The following is a 13579-nucleotide window of genomic DNA, read 5'->3' as shown; positions in this document are numbered from 1 at the left end:
TCAACCTCAGGTGCTTTCCAGAGGACCCCCACCTCAGACACGCATAGAGTGGGGGAGGGGCCCATGCACCTGTCATTCTCCCACTGCTTTACCCACTTCCTACCTTCTTTCATGCGCAGGCCACGCCAGCTGCGCCCAGCCGCCCTGGGAGCTGGGCCAGGCAGTGCTGGGTACATGCTCTTACCCCCTATTACTCAGCGAGGAAACTTGAGGCCCAGAGAGATGCTGGGACTGGGAAAGCAGACCCACAGGACCTCAGAGCTGGGGCACCTTCAGAGTATATCTATCTAGCCCAATCCTGTGCTGTGACAGGTGGGAACTCTGAGGGCCAGAGGGAGAAAAGGCTGGGCCAAGGTCACTTGCCCAGGTGGTGGCAGAGCTAGGACAGAGACCTCAGGCGAGTCACTTCCCTTCTCCGGGTCCATTTTGCCACGTGCGCCATGGGGAACAGTAGCCCCCGCAGAGTATCAGCGAGGATGGAATGAGGTCTTGCACCCAGAGAACCGGGCCCCAGGGCCTGACAAAGAGGAGGAGGAGGAGGAGCGGGATGGATGCCCAGGATACCGCCAAACCTGATGTCTCAGGAGGCTGGGAGGGTGGTGGGAGTCTTGAAAGCCCAGGATGAGCCTTGGGGGCAGGGAAGCCATGAGGGGTTTGGATCTGGCCCGGTGAAGGGAGATGGGAAGTGGTAAGGGCAGCCTGGCTGGGGGAGGGTGGCTATTGTTGGAGAGTGGTGAGAGATGGGGGTGTCGCTCTCACGACCCTGTGAGCCCCTCCGAGGCAGTGGGAGCCGGCTGCGGTGGGCAGAGCATGCATTTAGCCTTGAAGGGTTTTGGGTTGGGGTCCCAGGAAGGACACCTGCCTTGGTGTCACGTTTGCCCTGTGAGGGAGCAGGCGGGCAGCCTCCCAGGTGACCTGCCTGCCAGTCAGTCTGTCAGCATTCCCCTGGGCGCTCCTTCCTCCCTGTCCCAGAGGCCACCCCACTGCTTTCTTCCTCCCCGCCCACCCTGCTCTCAACTACCCGTTGAGTAGTGCAGAGTGCGGCTCCGACTCTGGGGAAGCCCGCCACCCCCACCCCCCATCCCCCTACCCCCCACCTGGATAGGCCAGCCAGGGGAAAGGAGGATGGAAGAGGGGAGTGTTGCAAGCCCACAGGCCTGGGGAGGTGGCACCCTCACCAGCTGGCACCCGGTCTGTCTCTGAGAGCTGCTTTCTCCTCCTTTCCAGATGAGAGGCCGTATCTCAGGTGTCCTCTGCACCCAGTGCTCAAACTCCTGCCCGTGGCCTTGGGTGAGTGGCTGCACCCTCATCCATGGAAAGGCCTGTGCCTGCTGTGGGCACCAGCAGGGTCCTGGGAGGTTCCCAGGGTGAGAGGACCAGAAAAGGCTCGAATCATTCGTCACCGCAGGACTGGGCTCCCAGGCATCCTTCATCCCTCTCACATCCCAGACCATGCGTCAGTAAAGCCAAGGTGAAGGGGACTCAAATTCTGTCGGAATCACGGTGTCCTCGTGGCCAAGCAGGGACCCAGCCGCCGGGCAGGCAGAAACCACAGCAGTGGCCAGCAAGGCAGAAACCACCTGAAGCCCGACTTTAGGGGGAGGAAACCTTACACAGTTAGCTTCCTGGGGGTGTGACCTATGCAGCCCCATAGGACCCTGTGCGCGGAGGGGCTGCACACCTGGTTCAAGCCCAAGCCGTGGCTCTCTCGGAATTCTTCATCATTTTTGAGCAAGGGGGCCCACGTTTTTCATTCTTCACTGGGCCTGTGAAATCATGGGCCTGGATCTGGGTCAGGAGCCCAGTCTGGGGGAGAGAAGGGAACCTCTTCTCGGGGAAAAGAGGCAATGGGGTGCAGGGGCCCTTACCCGACTCACTCCTACTTCTTAACCTGGGGCCTCGTCCTGCCAAGTGTGGACATCACTGAGGGAGCCGACAGAGCTCCGGACACTGTCCCAGCCTGCCACTGAGCCCTTCCCAGGCGTCTCTGCTCTCACTGCCGTCCGCTGGAGGAATTGCAGTCCCAGCCCCACTCCTGCAGGGACCACCCGGCCCTTGAAGACACCAGGACATAGGCCCGGGCCTTGGCTTCACGGGGACGGCCCTGTTCCCAGTGAAGAAGAGCTCCGGAGCCCACCAACAGGCCTCGGGTCAGGGTCACAGGCTGTCGAGGTCTGTTTTCATTGAACCTACTCTGTGGGCAATAATGGCTCCTCCTTCAACCTGCTGGAGGGGAGAGAATGTCGCCGAGGCCTATCTCGTTGTCCTTGAGGCTCCATCTGAGGGAGGGATGAGGTGCTGAAGTTGTGTGGAGGAGGAGGGAAGGGCTCCAAGATGGCGCCTCCAAAGATGGGGTGGAGGAGGTGGGTCTTGGTGGATGTCTGTGGACCCTGTTCCTTGGTGGGAGGGACAGTGGCACCAACCCACAGCCTTCCACGCCATCCCTTTTCCTGCCACTGCCCCCACCACTGGCGTCTTAACTGCGGTTGTACCGTGGAGGAAATCATGTCACTATGCGGACAGGAGCCTCTCGAAACTCATGGCCTGGACACTCAGCTGACACCTCTCCACATCTTCTCGGCACCCTCCCCACACCTGCTGCCTTCCAGGCAGAGGCGGGCAGTGTCCATGTCGGAGCCCCCAGCCACGTGCCGCTCAGAGCACCACGTGCACAGGTACGTGCGCAAATAAAGGAGGAAACGTCCCAAGTAATTTTGCAACTTTACTGTAACACTGATACCAAAAACATGAAAACACGACAAAAGCGCACAACAAAAGCACACAACAAAAGCAGGAAGGGCAAAGAGAGCTTCATCTTGCATGCCATCTTGGATGGGCAGGTAGAAGCTGCCTAGAGTGCTGTGTGAAGGAGGGATCCGAGGAGGCACTCCGGCTTGGTGAGGGACGGCCGCGGTTCATCAGCGTTGTCTGTAACACAAGACACAAAAGCAGAACTATCAGTAGACATGAGACGGGGGGGGGGGGGTGGGGGTGGGGGAGACATGAAGAAACAAACAAGTGTCTCTCACAACTCCTTGTTCCCCCACTGCACCACCCAGGCCTGCCCCCGACTTGACTTCTCACAGCCCCTTCCCACCCCCTCCCTCGGAGTTTCAGGTATCCACTGCAAATCTCACTGGATCCAGGAGAAGAAGTTGGCACTCGTTCTGGCGGCATTTCTGGTCCGGATGGTGGAGCTGGTGCTGGGCCCATCTAGAATGCTGGTGCTGGCCCCACCGTTGGTGCCACTGCTGACGCCAGCTCTCCACGTGGCCCTCCGGTTGGCACGGTTGCTATTCAGAATGTACTGATGGTATCTGGCCCAGAAAGCGAAGGGGATCCTGGCCCAGGCGTCGCCAAAATCTCCATCCTCATCCCAGGTCAGGAGCTCCACCTGTATGTCATCCCAGCTCCAGCGTCCAATCAGAGCTTCATCCCCGATGTTCATCTGGGCTCTCATCTGGGCCCTGGCATGTTCCTCAGCCATATCCACATCCATCGTCTTGAAAGCATCATCCACAGCCTCCAAGAAATGAGCCTTCCACTCCCGGGGGTCTCGGTTCTGATTCTGCAGTGGGGTAACAGACACCATGCGCACAGCTACCCCACGTTCACGGAGCACCTGCTTCCTGCCGTACGCCCTCCCGTGGGCTGGGCGTGGTCACGAGGCAAGTCGAGGCCACTGGAATCCGACTCTCCTATGACTCCGTGCCAGCCCCGGGGCCTCACCCCATCCCTCACACTTACTGCACCTGTGAACTTGGGTAAGTGACCTACTTAGGAACCTGTCTGGATCCTCACTGGACCAACAGCCTGAGGGGGAGGCCGTAGCCAAGAAACAGAGAGGGTATGGCAAGCACCAAACTCCCACCCCACCGCCTGGCCCCAAACAGAGGCTCCCCTGTTACCTGGGCGATGAATCTCAGCACCCTCATCTTGCTGGTCTCGTGGCGGGCTCGCAGGCCCCAGAGGAATTCATACTCGGGTGGGCTGCTATTGGGGATCTTCTTGTATTCCAGGTACCTCAATGCAAGAGGAAGAGAAACGTTTGCTTCCAGCCAGGCAGACCTGTCGTCGCACCAGGGGCTCCCGGGTAGGCCCTTCCCAGCCCGGATACTGCAGCCCAGCTCCTGCGGGAGGACTGTCCCGGCCCTCCGGCCCTCCGGCCCTCCGGCCCATGCCTCACTCCCACGCTCACTCCCAGGGTTTCTGCCTCCAGGACTGAGGCCTACAAAGCCTCAGGCCACTGGTCCTGCCCAGAAGAAGCCACGTGGAGGTGCGGGGTGGGACACGTGTCGGGTATCTGTTCGTAGGAAGGCCCCAAGTTTCACGCCCCTTGTCACAATGAACCCAGATCCCCCTTGGATTGTGTTGTAAACCCAGGAGCCATTGCTTCAGGCCCCCTGCTATGAGCACACTCCATCGCAGGCTCCCGTCCACCGCCTGGCGGAACCCTGGGACAGTCCGCCATAGAAGAGGATCGGAAAGGGGAGAAAAGCGGCACACTCCGTGCGTACTCCCCACTTTGCGTGTGCGCGCATGCGCGTGTCTGGGCCAGTCTGTTGTGCCCGTGTGAGCGCACGCGTGTGTTCTCCGAGGACCGAGGACAGGCTGGGCCTGACCGGAAAGTTAGGAGGGCTGGGCTCCGGGACCAAATGGGGCCCTTAGCAGCCGGGGCCGTACTCAAGACTTCTACTCTCTGAGCCCCAGGTTCCCGGGATGTAAAGCGGGAGACATTCTCCAGCCGCCTACAGGGCAGGTACCAAATGGCACGGTGGTTCCAATACACCCTGCGCCGTGTCCTCTGCCGACTTCGACTCCCTTTCCCCAAGGCTGCGCTGGAATTCCCTCCCCGCCAACACTCACGTACCCCGCCCAACCCCCACACCAGAGACACCCATCCCTCTGGCTCTAAGATCTGGCATGGGGAATGGCTTGCTCAGCCACATCAGCCCACGAGGAGTGCACGAGTGTGAGACGAAGTTAACTTGGCCACTACTTACTTCTGCTTCACGAAGTCCTCCGTAATGAGTTTCCTCAGATCTCCAAGGAATGGGTGCCTCACCCTGAGGGCCAAGAAAGGAATCCATGACTACACACAGGGGCGGTGCCCGGAGGTGGGCAGGAGCACTCCCTAGCAGGATGGACAGCTTCCCAGACTGTGGGGGGGGGGGGGGGGGCATCCCCATGGAGGCCTGGGGTGGCAGCAGGGGCCATAGGGCCACATGTCAGGGATGCCCTAGGCAAGGGTGTGATCGGAACCCCTAATTCTGATGGGTTCTCTTGGGTCCCATCTGGGGACAGAGAGGGGACATGGAGCAGAGAGGGGCTGAGAGTTCAGGACCATTTCCCCATGCACCCCGGTGGGACCCTCTGCGCTCTGCCCAGGCCAGGAGGTCCACTCCCCTGCACTAGGCCCCCAGGCTAATCCCACCCTGGGGCCATCGGTGCCCAAGGACAACACCGAGGGGCAGGAGCCGAGAGCCCAATCCTACCCAGGGCGCAGTCCCATCTTGCGTAGTGCCTCCCAGAGGACAGCTGTGAGGGGAGAAGAGCCACGAGAATTTAGCACACGAAGCTGGGACTGTGGGCAACCCCCCAGCTGCGGGTCCAGCCACTCACCCTCGCTGGCACGGTTGCCATTCATGAAAATGACTCCCAGAATCACCAAGAGGAGGCTCAGCCTGGGAGTGTCCTTGGTCCTGAAGGTGTAGGAAGAGGGATCCTGTCCAGCAGCCATTTGCCCGAGGGACTAGGGCTGGCTCACCCAACTAGCTCTTCCCGGATGGCTGGGCTACCGGGCGGTTCTTCCCACTCTACATCTGGCTTGCTCTCTCATGCAGACCATTCATTCCTCTGTCTGAGACTGAATCGCTTCACGCCTCAAATGTGGATGCGAACACTCCCTCCCAGAGTTCCGGCCAGGATGGGGTCAGACGGGGAGCCACCACTTGGCAACAGTGTGTCCGGAGGCACATCCAGACCTTCCCTGCCCTTTAAGCGTCGGGAGTTACACTGGATGGGAAGCTTCCTTCCCCCAGGATCACTCTGCCAAGCCCAGGCCAGGCGCGTAGCAGGAGGAGGCAGGCAACAAGGAGCCTGCTTTCCTAGGAAGATGGGGCGGGGAGGTGGCAGCGGGCGGAGGGGGGTGGACGTGGGGGTCCTGAGAGCAGCAAGGCTTCACCCCAGGCCACTTCCCCTTTCATCCCCTAATCACCGGGCACCACTACCTGTGGGTGGGAGCCGTTGCCAGGCACCAAAGCCCTGTTTTCCCGTTTCTCTGAGGGGACGGGGAGGGGGAGGCACCAGTGAGGAAGGCCACAACCCTCCTGCCCTTTCTTACTTTCCCAGGAGGCGAGCTGAGGAATCCCGTGTGCACACGAGAATGTACAGGTGTTCTTCCTTGTCAATTTCCTTCAGATGGATCCCAAACTTCTACGTGGGGGAGGAAACACATGAGAGCAGAAACCCACACTTGCCTGCCCTGCAGGCAGTCCCTCAGTTCCCCGTTAGAACTTTCCCTCGGCAGGGACGCCGAAGTTATGGGGAAGGCTCGAGAAGAGAGGCTGCAGAGGGACTGCCCTGTGGGAGCTCTGGCACTGGCCAAAGCAGTAGGACCCACTTCAGGAGACCAGAGACACTGAAGGAATCTGAGGGAGAGGAAACCTCCGGGGAAGCAAGTACGCAGTGGACGCTCCCAGGAGGAGAAGCTAGGGAAGCCTTCCCAGAGCAGGTAGTACCGAAAGAGGGCCTCAAGGGGCTGCAGGGCTCAAGGCTTCCCTGCAGCTCTTGTACCACAGTGAGCTGCCCGGGCACTTGCCCACCTTCTCCAGAGTATATGTTGCTCGTTCAATGATCTCAGGGAAATGTTCGTCGTATTCCCGGATGACGTCCTTCATCATGTCTGCAAGAGGCGAGAGAGGTGGAGAGAGCACCTGGGCTGAGCAGGGGCCAAAGAGCTGCAGCAGCCCCTCGGTCAGCCCTGCTGAGGGGAGCACCGTCGGGACCCCCCGCCCCCCCCCCCCATACTGTGCCAATGGAGCGATCAGCTGGGCGTGCTCGGTGGAGACATCTGATGCCGGACGGGACAGTGGAAGGGCAGAGCTCGGGGAGGGGGCCCAGGTTGCCCACCTGAGCGCTTGATGGGGATCTTCTTGTAGTCCTTAATCATCAGATATTTCACCAACTTATTCGCCTGGAGAAGGAGGAGCACACAGGTAGATCAAGGCATGGGTGACCTCCAAGAACTGGCCCACAGGAGAGGAGAAGAGGGAGATGGGGGGAAAGGCAGGTTTCTTACCCTCTCTTGCAGAAGGGTCACGTTGCGGGGTGGCAAGCACAGTACGTGTCTTGAGGGTACCTGGGACCTCAGGGCCATTGGGGGCCGGGGAGCCACCTGAGCCCGCACCATCAATGGGGGCTGCGATGCTCTCCAGGTCGGTGGGACCGCAGAAGGCTCTCTCTCCTCCTCGCTGCTCTCATATTCGTCATCCAGGTGCTTGGACTATAGCGTGAGAGAGAGGAGAGGCCCAGGGCTACCAGGCTGGCCGAGCAAAAGTGCCCTGCACACATCTTAACCAGAGCAGGTACTTGGAAGTCAAGTAGTACAAACAGCAGATGACGTGTGCTGAGTGCTTACTACGTGCCCGGCACTGAGCCAACCTCTTCTCCCTCCAGGCTTGAGGACAGAGGCTTCGTGCAGTCAGAGCACGCTACCGCACTGTGTTGGACAAACACGCACAAGCTGAGACAAGGGGGAGAGGGGAAGGGAGGGGAGGGGGCAGAGAAGAGGACTGAGCAGAGAACGGAGGGGAGCAAGGGGGGCTGGAGATAGCAGGGAGGTCTCACCTTCTTGGTCCTCTTGCCTCCCATCCTGACCCAGGGCTCAGCACTGTGCTGAGCGGTGGCAGCTGCACCCTCGGGCTCAGGGATGCTCGGGGCCATCTTGGCCTTGGTGGCAGGGGCTGCCACAACATTCTGAGGCTCCACCCACCGAGTCTTGGCCAGAGCCTTTCCGGACTTGGTGGTCTTGGGCCGGGTGGCTGCCCCCTCCCTGGCAGGTGCTGCCGGGGGCACCCCCGAAGAGGCGGCACTGGGGCCCTCTGGGGCAGCCTCCTGGGCTGGGGCGGGTCTCTTGGGGCGTGGGAAGGCCATGCCACTGACACCTGCCGGCTGGGTGAAATCAAAGACATCGTTCTGACCCAGGAAGGCTGTCTTGGGCCGGGTGGCATCCATCTCACTAGCACCGGGAGCCTGAGCGAAAGCACGGGCGGTACTAGGGCCCTCGGTAGCGGCCTCCTGCACCTGGGAGGCCGTCTGGGGCTGTGTGGACGTGGCCGGAGCCCCCGGGGCGGCCACCTCACTGTTGACTAGCATCTGGGAGACGTGCGGAGCAGCACGGGTTGTCTCAGGGGCGGCTGCCTGAGCCTGGGCCGCACAGGTCACGGGCTGGGTATCTTGTCCTGCAGCCGGGTCTGTGGCCACCGGGCGCTGAGCGACCACCTGATTATAGGTGGCACGGGCGGCGGCGGCGGCGGCCCTAGCAGCACGGTTGGAGGCGGCCGCGCGGGCTACGTTGGCGGCACGGGCAGCAGCCTCATTGGCAAGTGTTTCTGGATCCAGCTGAAATGCCTCCATCAGAGTCCTAGCCAGCATAGGGTTTTCCAGTTCCCAAGGCTCATTCTGTAAGGCCAAAGAGAAGGGTAGGGGAAGGCAGACAGCTCTCCGTGCTCCCAGCATGCTTCCCTGTGCTGGCCAGCCTCCTCCCTGCAGCCAGCTCCCACCACCCCCCAGACCTTCCCAAGCCCCCTTTCTCCGAGCAGGAGAGGGAAGGCTGGGGAAGCTGGGCAGTCCTTCCCCACTCAACCCTCCCTTTCATCCACCGCCCCACCCCCACCCCCAGCAGCTTGGGCGGGGGGGAGGGGGAGAAGGCCCAGGGCCAGCGGGTGGCCCACCAGGGTCCTCACCGATAAGATGCGAAGGCCTGGACCCAAGCTCCCAAAGGCTCTGAGGATACGGATGTCAAAGCTGGTGAGGGTGCCGTAGCCTCCAAAAGCACCGAATTCTTCATAGTCGTTTCCTTCAACCATCTCCTCCTCCCCGACTTCATCACTACCCTCGTCCATGTCTTCAACGTTGTAGGTTTCCGATTCCATGCGGTAGCTTCCCTCAGCCATGCTGGGGGTCCCAAGGAGAAGAGAGCTCAGCCTGGGAGGGAGGGTGAGGCCTCTTCAGGGGGAGGGGGCAGGATCCAGTGGGATCTCTCTGGAGGTGGGGGGGGGGGGCGGCAATCATCAGGTTACTAGGCAGTACGAGGCGGTGGAGGGGGCGGGGGGAACACGGGGGAAACACGGGGGGAGGGGGTATCAGTTGGGTTAGATTCTGTCAGAGAATCTAACAGAGCTCTAGGAGAGGGAGAGAGGTGGTCGGAGGAGACCCCGCACTTAAGGGGGAGTTTAGGATGGGCAGGCTCCCCATCTCAGCGGCTAGATTTGAATAGGGGGTGGACTGGCGGGCTTGGGTCTGAAGAGTCCCACAGGGGATGTGCACTGAGACAGGGAGAAACAAAGGGCTTTGATTTAACGATGAAAGGGGAGCAGATGACATGAGAGGGCTTAGACAACAGGAGCCCCGGAAAGCTTATGCGAAACTGAATCCGGAGACCTTCTGGCTAGGTCCGGGCGGGGGAGTTCAGCTGATTCAGGTCTGGGTTGGGCTCATACAGGAGGAGCTCCAGGGGTGGGGCGGTGGGGGCTCGGACTAGGTGAGACATGGATTGGAGCGCTAGAGGTCTCAACCCCCAGGATGGCAACTCCAGGAAGGGGGCAACGGGGTCAGCTGGTTGGGACTGATCTAGGAGTGGTTGGGGTGGGGGTAGGGCCTCCGCTCTAAGGTAGCTCAGCAGGGAGCACACGGGTCTGCTAAAGGGGTTCGGATCGCGGGCTCCGGTATAAGTAGGGCTCGGATCAGAGAGCCCTGCGTCTCCTGGAGGGAGAGGGCGGCGGGGGGTGGGGTGGGAGTGGGGGTGGGGGTGGGGGAGGGTCCTACCTAGACCGTGGGTCTAATAGGGCTCGGGTTCTGAGTGCCTGGGCTTTGTTCAGATCCGGGTGTGGGGGTGGGGAGGGCGCAGCGTGCCGGGTTCCACTCGCCCTCTCCCGGTCCGGTCTGAGGCTGGATCCTTACCTTCCCTGGGGCTCCAATGGCGTCCGTCCTCAGCACCAGGAACCCCGCAGCCGCGCCCTCGCCTACTGCTGCCAGCACAGCAGCTCCGACCACCCCGCCCCTTTTCTCCGCGCACCCCCCGCGGCTGGGCAGCCTGCGCATGCGCGGACCCCTCCAGCCCGCCCGCTTTCCCAACAAAAGCCCTCTCCACCAGGTCCCCAGTGCGCATGCGATTCCGCGAGTGGGTGGGCGGGGTGGGGGGCTTTTTCTCCTTCCCGCCAGGTACCCCTCACCCCTCCTCTGACCCGAGGCGCGCGCACTCACAGCCTGTAGTGCACTTGGACCACCCAATCATCTACCCTCGATCCCCGCCCTTTTGCACAAATGCTTCTCTTCCCTGCCCTCCCCGTTCCCGCTAAGCTCCTCCAGTGTGGTCTGGAATACACTATGCCTGGCTTCCCCAGCATGACCCCTAGGTCACAAACACAGAGGTCTCTAGCTGGGTGTCTAACTGTATGTAACAAGGGGAATGGAAATGGCCAGAGGATGCCACTTGCCTTTGTGTTCCCCAGCACCATCCATCTCTAAGGCCCCCAGACACAATGGGAACATCTGCTTCCCCAGCTACTCTTTATGCAGCTTGGGCATCACAGCACTATCTGCGCTGGGGCTGGTCTTCCTCTCAAGGCAGCCCTGGGAGGTGGATGTCAGCATCCCCATTTTACAGATCAGAAAGCTGAAGCACTGACACACCGCATGAATAGACAAGGCCACAGAACCAGTCAACAGAAAATGCAATATGTGGTCCTGAATCTTCCTGACTCCAAACCCCATGTCCCAGTAGTGCTGGCCTGGGGACTGAGGCAGGCTCCCCTCTCCAGTTTGAGCGACAGATCCACTCCCCGCCCCGCACCCCCCCCCCCCCCACACACACCTCTCCTGCCCTGCCAACACCTGTCCCAAACAAGCAAAGTTTGTGCTGTCTGAGACCTAAGCTCAAGCTCTGCATCCAGGACAGAGGTAGAGACCCGCGCCCCCCCCCCGCCCCCCCCGCCCCCGCCCCCGTCTCCACCCCTTGCCTACTCTAGGTGGGTCCATCCAGCTGGGGGAATTGCTCCTTAGGGTCCACTCCCTGCCCCAACTGTCAGGCCTCTTCGCTGTGAGTGGCACGAACACGCTGCCCCTGAGGCCTTCCTGGTGCCCGCTGGAGCAGCCAGGACAATCAGGCACTTGTGTCCCTGAACCATGGCAAGCCCCGATTCAGTGCAAATGTTTGCCCGGGTTCCTTCCAGGGCAGGGGCCTGGGGCAGCTGTGGTCTTGTGGAAAGAAGCTGGGCTGGTCTTCAGAATTCCAGGGTTGGAGTTATGGGCCAGTCTGTTGCTAGCTGTGTGAGCCTGCTCAGGTCACTGGACATCTCTGAGCCTGGTTTCTCAATATGCAAAATGGGAAGCACAGGAAGCACTTAGCCAACCCAACACATGCTGCTATGCTTCCACAGTGACTGGAGGAACTGCTTTGGAGGGAGAAGATGCTATGTTTCCAACTCAAATCGAACCTGTGCTTTTTACAAAATCCATGGTGGACTCTTATATTTGTTTTTAATGTCAGCCTCTCCGGGACGCCTGTGCATGAATGGACGCTATTGCTAGGACCACAGCTTTTACTCTCCAGTGACCAATGTCAATTCTGGCTGGTTGGATGGCTTTCCTCAGCTGTTGCATAGCAACCTCCGCTGTCAGCAGCCTGTGTCTCTTCAGCCCTTCCTGTGTAACACGTTTCTGTGGGAGGTGACCAGACCCTAGAAATGAAAGCCTTGACAAACTGCTCAGTGCTAATAGAAAATACTAGGTTCCCATCTCAAACTGAACCTGTGCTTTTTACAAAAACCATAGTGGACTCTTATATTCGTTTTGTTTGTTTGCTTTATTATTTTAAATTTTTTTTCCTTTCTTCCGCCTTTTTAAAATTGAGATATAATTGACATATAACCTTATGTTAGTTTCAGGTGTACAACATAATGATTCAAATTTTTTATATATTGCGAGGTGACCACCACAGTAAGTCTAGTTAACATCCATCACCATACATAGCTACGTCTTTTTTCTTATGATGTGGGCTTTAGTTACGTTTGTTTTTATATCAGCCTCTCTCTCTCTCTCTCTCTCTCAATGCTATATAACTATTTATGCTAATAACTCCAAAATCTACAGCCCCAGTTTGAACTTCAACTTTGAGATCCAAATCCATATATTCATTCTCCTACATGCCATCTCCACTTGGATGTCTCGAGGGCTCTTCATAGTGAGTCTGTCTAGAACCAGTCCCTTGGTAAACCTACTCCTCCCACACACTCACACTCCCTGTCTCTCTTGTCTTTAAAATTCCCATCTTCACCATCTCAGTAAGTGGCACCATTATCCTCACAACTACTCACTGCAGAAAATGGAAGTCCGCTACCACCACTCCCCCTTGCTCATACACTGCACCCTGACGGGAAACCTCCGCAGCTCTCCAGAACTACCTCTCCGTGTGGCTCTCCTCTCCCTTACTTCCAGCAAATTCTAGTCACGTTGGCCTCTCGGAATTCTCAACTCTGTCTCCTTCGCTCAGGTTCTCCACTGGGCTCTGTTTGTGTTCAATCTCTCCCGTGCTGTAGCCTGCAAACTCTATCCAGGCAAGAAGTTGGGGGAGTTGGGCAATCTGAGGGCTCACCATGTTAGTTTCCCTTCTCTCAGGGATCACTGTCCTGTGTTGTTGCCTGTGGTGCCATGAGGTAAAGCTTTATAATTGTTTTGGTTTACCAGATATTTCGGTGGGAGAGTAAATCGGGTTCCTGTAAATCCATCATGGCTAGAGGCATGATGGTATAAAATTTTTTTTAAATCTGCGTTTTTTTCACTGAGCCATATGGTTTTAAGATGTGTTTGCTTTGCTATGCATGCACTGAAGATCTACCAAAGTGCCTATGCACAGATATTGCATGGTGTGTATTCATGACATTCTTCCAATCTGCTCCCCCTCACTCCTAAGAAAGTGGGAAACCAGAAAAAATATAGAACCATTCAGGGCCAGAGGTAAGAATTACAGAGAACTTCTCATCAGAAACAATGCAAGTTATAAGAAAGTGGCATACCATCTTTATAATAGTGAAATAATTAATAGCTATCAACTCAGAATTTTGTACTCAATGCATATCTTTCTAAAGTGAAGTTGGGGGGCGCCTGGGTGGCTCAGTCGGTTGAGCTTCTGCCTTCAGCTCAGGTCGCCATCCCAAGGGTCCTGGGATCGAGCCCTGCCCCGCGTTGGGCTCCCTGCTCAGCGGGGAGTCTGCTTCTCCCTCTGCCCCTCCCCCTGCTCATGCTCTTGTGCTCTCGCTCTCGCTCTCTCTCAAATAAATAAATAAAATCTTTTAAAGAA

General features: G+C 58.6%; 1 protein-coding gene and 1 non-coding gene across 6 annotated transcripts; both read right to left on the bottom strand.

Annotated features, from left to right (window-relative positions):
* Positions 1–2709: 2709 nt before the first annotated feature.
* Positions 2710–10322, bottom strand: LOC123840725 (melanoma-associated antigen D4). 5 transcript variants are annotated; one of them, XM_045870478.2, is made up of 13 exons: positions 10183–10322; positions 8967–9264; positions 7849–8682; positions 7301–7504; positions 7132–7195; positions 6825–6904; positions 6344–6435; positions 5623–5702; positions 5496–5538; positions 5004–5066; positions 3909–4023; positions 3138–3568; positions 2710–2928 (listed from the first exon to the last, which is right to left on the bottom strand). In XM_045870478.2, the coding sequence occupies exons 2-13, from the start codon at positions 9174–9176 to the stop codon at positions 2919–2921; spliced, it is 2226 nt and encodes a 741-aa protein (XP_045726434.1). In that variant the 5' UTR covers positions 9177–9264; positions 10183–10322; the 3' UTR covers positions 2710–2918. The 5 variants fall into 5 exon arrangements, with proteins under 5 accessions (XP_045726434.1, XP_045726433.1, XP_045726435.1 ...); XM_045870477.2 differs by having other exon boundaries at positions 8967–9177; XM_045870479.2 differs by having other exon boundaries at positions 8967–9207; positions 10183–10309.
* Positions 4291–4421, bottom strand: LOC123840728 (small nucleolar RNA SNORA11). The gene has a single exon (XR_006790075.1). It is a non-coding gene; the product is annotated as a small nucleolar RNA SNORA11 (small nucleolar RNA).
* Positions 10323–13579: the final 3257 nt, after the last annotated feature.

This window comes from Mirounga angustirostris, unplaced genomic scaffold (genome assembly GCF_029215605.1).
Source record: "Mirounga angustirostris isolate CCGP_5_RB_7025 unplaced genomic scaffold, mMirAng1.0.hap1 SCAF_33, whole genome shotgun sequence".
Taxonomy (NCBI): Eukaryota; Metazoa; Chordata; class Mammalia; order Carnivora; family Phocidae; genus Mirounga; species Mirounga angustirostris.
Note: the sequence above shows the minus strand (reverse complement) of the source record. Positions and strands in the feature narration are given on the sequence as shown.